The 9403-nt window shown below is 34.4% G+C and overlaps 1 protein-coding gene across 1 annotated transcript; it reads right to left on the reverse strand.

Annotated features, from left to right (window-relative positions):
- Positions 1-1899: 1899 nt before the first annotated feature.
- LOC146738038 (neuropeptide Y receptor type 2-like) lies at positions 1900-3156 on the reverse strand. The gene has a single exon (XM_085504690.1). The coding sequence runs from the start codon at positions 3154-3156 to the stop codon at positions 2017-2019; it is 1140 nt and encodes a 379-aa protein (XP_085360816.1). The 3' UTR covers positions 1900-2016.
- Positions 3157-9403: the final 6247 nt, after the last annotated feature.

The raw sequence follows: 9403 nt of genomic DNA on the forward strand, positions 1-9403 counted from the left end.
AAAATGAAAGCAAACATGCCAACACATACCATATCAAATGAAAGCATACATGCAAACACATATATTAAATGAAATCATACATGCCTACACATATCATACAACATGAAAGCATATATGCCTACCCATATCATATCAAATGAAAACATACATGCCTACCCATATCATATCAAATGAAAGCAAACATGCCTACACATATATCAAATGACAGCATACATGCCTACCCACCATATTATATAAAATGAAAGCAAACATGCAAACACATATCATATCAAATGAAATCATACATGCCTACACATATCATAAAATGAAAGCATACATGCCTACACATATCATATCAAATGAAAGCGTACATGCCTACCCACCACATCATATAAAATGAAAGCAAACATGCAAACACATACCATATCAAATGAAAGCATACATGCAAACACATATCATATAACATGAAAGCATACATGTCTACCCATATCACGTCAAATGAAAGCATACATGTCTACCCATATCATGTCAAATGAAAGCATACATGTCTACCCATATCATGTCAAATGAAAGCATACATGTCTACCCATATCATGTCAAATGAAAGCATACATGTCTACCCATATCACGTCAAATGAAAGCATACATGTCTACCCATATCATGTCAAATGAAAGCATACATGTCTACCCATATCATGTCAAATAAAAGCATACATGTCTACCCATATCACGTCAAATGAAAGCATACATGCCTACCCATATCATGTCAAATGAAAGCATACATGCCTACCCATATCATATCAAATGAAAGCATACATGCCTACACATATATCAAATGAAAGCATACATGCCTACCAATTAACACTTCGGTCTAGTGCATAATGGGTGGCAAGCCTGTAAGCAAGGAAGTAAAGTTCATTATGTTAACGCAGTAAAAAATGTACCGACAAAGTACAAAACATATTATTGTGGCTGTTGTATCCCACTGTGATTAAGTAAATCGATTTTATTTCGGAAGTACAATCGGAAAAAACACAGGTTAGGAGAGCGCTCACAATAAAATGTAGACCCCCTGCATGGACTAGCATTAAAAAGTCTAGGTTTACTTGAGCATATTATTTGGCTACCTATATCACGAAACGGCGCATGTTAAATCACGCGAAACGTAAATGTTGGATATATTACTGTATTATGTCAAATACGTGATATGACCACACTTTAAAATTGAATATCGACATAAATTTTTATTTTTTTTCTGGATAATCAATTGTATATGATCCGTTGGAATTAGCTTTTTTGGTGATTTATTATTATGTGTAGACATGTACATTATTTGCAATCTTATAATAAGAGCAGAATGTTGTAAAATAGCTACTAGTATTCGCTTACTATTCACCGCTTCTGTAAAATAAGTCAAATTATTATGATAAGAACATACATAAAATTGACTCTTTGTATCTACATCCAGCTGTAAGGCTAAATATTCGTGTTAATAAAATAAACACACGAGTGGAAAGATGTATCAAGTTGTAACATCAATACTAAACAAAGTTAGTGAATGTGGTTTGCTACCTACAATGATTAATAGCTGTACATAAAGAAGTACACACGTAGTCAAATTCAATATTCACAAACGAGACTGAGTTCCCGCAACATAGTTCGTCAGGGGATCCACACGAAGTGTTCACGTCGGCTGGGACTCAGAACATGTATTGTTCAAATTGGCTGGGACCCAGAACATGTATTGTTCAAATTGGCTAGGATCCAGAACATGTATTATTCAAATCGGCTAGGACCCAGAACATGTATTGTTCAAATTGGCTAGGATCCAGAACATGTATTGTTCAAATTGGCTGGGACCCAGAACATGTATTGTTCAAATTGGCTAGGATCCAGAACATGTATTATTCAAATCGGCTAGGACGCAGAACATGCATTGTTCAAATCGGTTAGATATGCATTCTTCAAATTGGCTTGGACGTGAAAATGACAGTTATAATACTTATATAGTCTCGGGAAAAGTCAGCGACATCTTGACTAAACAGTAGCTTGTTTTCTGCTTGTGTTGTCAATCCTCCAGCTCACTGTCTGCACAGACTGTCTGTCAATGTTGGTATGACGACGCCAACATCTGTTGGTGACCACCCGTAGGAAAGTTAAATATTGTGAACGAAATGTCTCATTCATAAATCCATACATAAACACATTGATGCACGTTGTACACATTGCCAAAGAGTGAAATATATGGTAGAGTAAGCTGAAATGTTTATTATTAATAATGTCAAAACTAAAATCTGACGTCATAATCCAAATGTTCAAAGGCAGCCATCCAATGGCGAATACGATTATCACAGACACTAACATTTTCGTCATTTTCAATTTTTTCTTCATATCCGATGCGTGTTGGTTTTCTGTTCTGACGCCCGGTACTACTCTATTGTTGACATGTATCAATATCCTTGTATACAGAACACCAATAATAACAAGTGGTAGAACACACTGTAGTAGAAACATAAATATATCGTATATAGTCTTAGCGTAATGGGTCTCCCATTGTTCCGTGCATTTGACACTTTTGAATAGCCCTGGTACCATGATAATCTCACGCCTGGAATAAATAGCAACTGGAAGAGAAACGATAATCGACACTGTCCACACTGCCACAATTACTAACAAACATTCCCCCAATGTAAGTCTTGGTTTCATTGGGCGCACGATGACGTAATAGCGGTCAATAGCTATAACAGTCAGTGATAGTGTTGATACACACACACATACAATCTGCAATGTGGGTACAAATTTGCACATGGCATCACCAAATTTCCAGTTTTCTTTGTACGAATACACCATTGTAAACGGCAAGCACATGACACACATCATCAAATCGTTGAAAGCCAAGTTGCCTATAAATACATAAGTCGAACTACGCATGTTCTTGTTCCGTAAAATGCTAACGATGATCAAAATATTTCCTAATATTCCTAAAATGACTATGATTGAATTGATAACAATAATGACGCTCTTCAATACAGGATCCTTGTGTGTATCATTGAGATATGTGTTATAAAGGAAGGTGAAATAGTCATAGATATCCTCGAAGTCATACTGCGGGAAGTCTGTTCCAAATGAGTTAAGATTCGACTCGTTTTCAATTCCAACCAGAGTAGATGATTCCATGGCAACCCTTTTAAAAAACCTTTAAAAAAATACAACATGATAGTTAACAAGTAGTGTAATTTAATTGTATTGGCTTTGTTCTGATGAGGCTGAACAAACCAAAATTAAACTACCATATAAACATCACGGCAAAGTATTTATCCCATATACCATGGCAGTTCTGAGTGAAATAAAGCATTGTAATCATTATCTGATTGGTCCGTACATCATGGCTAACAACCTAAAAATCCAACAATATCTCAATACCTAGCGGTCATTTGTCATGGATTTCATAACTATTATGGATTGCATATTTCACCGAAACCGTAAATATATTAATGCTACTCGATGTTCATGAAAAGGAGGTCGTGTATGCAAATATAACAGGCTCTCTACTGAGTCGTGAATACGCGATCACAAATTGCATCCCGTGATGGTTTGTCGGCTTTAAAGGTTTAGAAACGGATATGTGATAAACAGAGTATCAACTACTTGATCTTAGAATATGAAATCCATTATAGTAGTCTAGTGATTCTCATTTGCTCATCGCCGTGGCTACACTACACGTTTTTAGATTTGAAATGTATCACTGGCACTTTACTTCAATAAATCAAGTAATTAAATATAACGTTTTCTTTACCACAGTAACACAGTAATGTAAGCAATGCAATAAACCATGCTAATAACATTATCATAAACACAATTATGTAACAAAATGTAATAAACAAATTCTCCATCACCAAACAATGTCACTTGCTAGTAACGTTTTTATGGATAAAAATAATGTAACTAATGTAATATATGTATCTCTATTTTCACGATAGCAATGTAACATATGAAGAACTTCACATGGAAATATTCGTGATTAAATCGAGGAAATCTGACAGCACTTTCCATACAGCAATGCTGCCACTGTAAAATATGTATCTAACGTAATAACACAATTGGAACTATTTCGGGATAATTGGATTCGCTTAAAATGTGCTACTGTAGGGTAGTATTGTTCTTAATTTCCTCATTTCTCATATCAATACAAGAAATTATCAGAAAAAAATCTAAAACGAACAATATTTTTGTGAAAACAAACCATTACAGTAGCACATTTTGAGCGAATCCAATTATCCCGAAATAGTTCCAATTGTGTTCGTTGGAGTCACTCTTACCTATATTTCAGACAACCATAACCCACAGAGCACCAACTTGTCAACACACTTCAACCTTCTCGCTATACAGTAGAAGAGGTATTTTAACTTCACATACCGTGACGTAGGCTCGTGCCTTCGGATGGACACTTCAACAAGATAGCTAGCATTGCTGCACAGGAGAGAGAGGGTGTTCTCATGATGAGTAAAACAAAACAATCTGTTCACTAATTACCTGCTGTTTTATACTAAGCTTTGGTAATAATTTGACCCGTGGTCATTATTGTTATTAACTAGTAAATAAATTGGATTCCAGGATTACAATTACTTAGCGGTATGTTGAAGCACAATACGAGACGCATCGGAACATACCATTTTATACGGGTGTGTATGTGTCTCAAATAAATAATACATTAATAAATAACATATTGAGATATATGTATGTACGTAGCAGCCATTCGTCACGTGTTAATTACAACATAAATCTTTTGAATGTTGTTGTGCAGCGTTTTCACAAATTACCGACATATTAATTCCCTTGATCAAAACATAGACTATTCTATTTATTGGTTAGTTGCTTGTTACGTTAAATTATATACAATAATGACGCCATGGTACTTATTTAGAATGATCTGGAATAATGTGAACAATTACGACACATGTGAATCAGTAATATAATGCTTCTGATGTATTAGATCATACATGAAGACACAAGTTTTGAATGTACACAATATATAGAGCAGCTGCATCAGCATATAGCCATAGTGAACACGTTAAAGAAAACATCGTATAACTATCTCACTTTCAATGCTTCATCAAATATATGACCTGCTAACAGAAAGTCGATACGTTTGTAATGACCTTTGCGCTATCAATTCATATGCCATTATGAATTGTGAGTAAAGTATGACCCTTATTTCGGGTTTATCGTGACTCGCTAATTACTTCGATCAGTGGAGGAATATATCGATCTTCTACAGTGACGATATTTTATTGAGATTATACAGGGTACGCATGCTTCATTTTGAGTAGAATGTTATCAGTTAAAGGTATAATTGAAAACCCTTCTTAATTCCTTCATATATATACTCATTGCATGACTTATGTCTGAATAAGTATATCAGTAATTATTGTACACATCTTTGATGTATAATATGCACCAATTTGTCAATACAGCGCCACGCTATTTGGCTTCAGAATAGTTCAAAATATAATATATGCACTATATTATTAACGGTCTTGTTATTAGTGCAATATGTTGGATCATGAATGAATGCATATAATCTGTTTTGAATATGAATAATTCAACACAGAACAACACTATTGTTGATGACCTGACAATGGTTCAATATAAATCTGACTTCAAGATGAAATACAACAATTACTACATGATCGTACCGGAAGGTTTGCCATTGACATTTGTAAAGCGACTTTGACATAGATTTTGGTATTACATGTCTAACCAATGTGGTGATCGTGACGGCAGTGCGTCACCGTATACACAGACCTACTCATTCTACAAAACATTGCGAGTTTGGTCACACACTGAGAGTAATGTTTTAAATTGACTTGTAATGAATATTCTGCGTATGTGCGATTTTCGTGCCTGGAAAACGATATTTTACGTTTTATAGAAACGTGCTCTTCAGTCATTTAGGTTACGATGTCAGGTTACAGTCAGATACTAATACCATAATCACTAACAGCGGTAAAACATTACACACACATATGAATATCAAAGTGACCGCCATATTTTAATTGGCAAATGAAAAGTCGGCATGGTAGAAATAGTGTGTGTGAAAGCATGTAAGCAGACACTAAGCCCATAAAACGCCAATACAAAATAGATGAATGATCAGGTTGAGAAATCATACCACGATTTTAAAATCTGCTCCAAATTTGCGGATAATCCTGTACTAAATGTCAGGGTACAATTTCATCGTTCATTTTAAATTAGTGAATAACCAATGGACACAAGAAACTATTGTATCAGATCCATATCTGTGTTTTCATAAGATATATAGAATTGCAGACAATTGGCAGCCCCGTGTGCGTTTACATTGACTTGACCATGTAAGGGTTAAATGAAAATATGTTAAACGTACTCAGTAGACATTCGTCACATTTGAAAATATGTCCTTGTCAATTTTAATGGAAAATGTATAATGTGTGTGTTAATTCTGGTGGGAAATGTGGAACCCTTGGGTAAATTAGAGGTGACTAACTGACGCCATATGTTCTACGATTCTCATTACGAGCACCAGAAAATAAAACCAATTATCGAGCGTAAATAGTTATGGCTTCCTTTTCGATAGTCTTCGAGACACATTGATTGAAATAAGAGAAGAGAACAGGTCTGTTAGCTGAGGGTGATTTAATCGGATTTAATGACAATGTCGTTGCTGGCACTCACCGATGCAATGCACTATCATGTATTCTATATTCTATCCAAAACGCTTGTACAGTTGCTTCATCGACTTCAGAAAAGCGTTTGACCTTGTTTGGCGAGATGCACTATTTCTAAAATTACAAAATTTAGGTATAAATGGTAATTGCTATGATATTATCAAGTCAATGTGCAAGGATACACAATATAAAGTAAAGTTGCCAGTAGGAATAACTGAGGGGTTTTCACCAACATGCGGAGTTAAACAGGGCTGCAATCTGTCACCGATATATTTCTAAATGACTTACCAGAGATCTTTGGGGAAAACACAGATAAACCTCTTTTTATTGGCGACATACTAAACTCAATCTTGTATGCAGATGACCTTGTATTGTATTAATGTCAGAAACTCAAGATGGGTTATAAAATTGTTTGAACAAGTTATCAAATTACTGTAACCAATGAAATCTTGTTGTAAACATAAATAAAACAAAAGTAATGGCTTTCAACACTGGTAACAGAATGATAAAAAATCTTAAATTCTCGCTAGATGACAAAAACATAACAGCAGTAACAGAATTTTGCTACTTGGGTATAATGATTACACCTAATGGGAAGTTTAAACTAGCACAATCAATGTTAAAAAATAAAGCAATGAAGGCGTTATTTAGTGTTCGACATTCAATACTGAATCATAATATGATATCAACTTCATTATGCTTGAAACTGATCAGTTAATAACACCAATCATAATGTATGGTGCTGAAATTTGGGCTGACGAAATACCCAATGACAACAATATGTTAGAGCAAGTGGGTAGTCAGTTTTACCGCTTTATGCTTGGTTTCAGTAAACTGACACCAATTATTGATGTGAGAGAAGAGTTAGGAAAATTTCCAATTAGAATAAAAAAAATCTAGCAAAAATTAAATAAAGGTACAGACTTAGCATGATTGCTGACAATAATGTTCTGAAATGTGCATTAAGTGAAAACAAAGCAATTAAATCAAAGTGGATAAAACATATTGAAAATATTATTGGTCACGAGGAACTGGAGGAAGCAAAAGAACAGCACAATGTAGATAATATTAGCCAGTTATCAAACATCATGAAAGTGAAATTAAGAGACCAATACAAACAGTCTTGGAAGGAGCAGCTAAACTCGTCCACTAGTAGTAGAGACACAAATGAAGGCAATAAACTTAGGACATATAAACAATTTAAAATAAACCATGAACTTGAAAATTATCTAAATGAAATAAATAACTTTAGCTTATATAGAATGTTATCAAAATTCAGGCTTAGTGATCACATTTTGGAAATTGAACTGGGGAGAAGAAGAAAACAAAAAACTACCAGCAGCAGAAAGAGTCTGTAAAAAAAGTGATCAAGGCGATATTGAGGATGAAAAACATTTTCTTTTGAGCTGCTCACATTTTGAAAATGAAAGAAAAATCCTCCTGAAAAACTGCAAAATTACCTCAAGTGAAAAGAACAAAGACATAATATTCTTAAAAATTATGGAAAATAACACTGCCGTGTCTCTATATCTTAAAAATACCTTATACAAAGCACCGCCTGTGTAAACCCCTGGGTAGGGAGAACCTTTACCTTTACTTTATTTACTGTATTTGTATTACTTTCTGATTTTTTGTAGTTATTAGAACTTTTAAATTTGTAGTTATTTTAGTTGCTTTATTTTACACTATTTTTGTAGTTATTTTTATTTGTTTTATTTTACATTATTTTGACCTTACTATATCCACAGAAGATTACAGTTGCGTAATAAACTGTAATAATAATAATAATAATAATAATTATTATTATTATTATTATTATTATAGACAGATATACATGTACTTGTCAGTTGCATACAAGTGTCACATATTCCTTTATCGTGTGTGGATAGAACGATTCAATCATTGTTCCACCATGCGTAATATTTCCTATTGCCTAGCTCGTTGTTGGATTAAGCTGGGAATAGATTAGCCAAGCCAATGCATCTTTAAAACTATCATTCACAAATCAAATTTTCCTTCAGTAAGCACTTCCTTTCATTCAATTAGCGACCTAATCACAAACACATGCTCGCATAAACACTTATCTAAATGGGTAGCTAGCATTGTCAGCGTAAACTGTGATTACCCTGATAAATTGGCAATGCTGTTGTTTACTGTGAATGCCGACGCATTGTGTCCATGATACCAGCAGAAAGAATAATATACAATACAATCCGTGCAAAATTTCAGTCAGTATAATCATACTGCTTAGAAAAAAGACATCCATAGATTTATGTCTGCTTTCAGATTACCCAATGCCCTGTGTACGGCGTGTAAATACATTGCAAATATACAAAATGCATGAATCATAATGAAAAGGCTGCTAATAATTGATGCCATAGCCATAATAATTCGTTTGCGTTATCATCATTAAAATTATGATAAATAAATGTAAACAGCTCTAAAATACTGCTGTAAAAGACATCTGGAGTGTAGTAACACTCCAGCCTTTCAGGATCAACAAGGTCTATTGAAGTGAAATAACTCACTCCAATCTGTCAGTCAGCTCGGTCTACTGGGGCAGAGTAACTCCTCAATCTGTCAGGGTCAACAAGGTCTACTGAAGTGGAATAACTTACTCCAATCTGTCAGGGTCACTTCGTTATACTGAAATGGAGTAACTCACTCCAATCTGTCAGGGTCAACAAGGTCTACTGAAGTGGAATAACTTACTCCAATCT

Source organism: Saccoglossus kowalevskii, chromosome 10, assembly GCF_978046115.1.
Source record: "Saccoglossus kowalevskii chromosome 10, keSacKowa6.1, whole genome shotgun sequence".
Taxonomy (NCBI): Eukaryota; Metazoa; Hemichordata; class Enteropneusta; family Harrimaniidae; genus Saccoglossus; species Saccoglossus kowalevskii.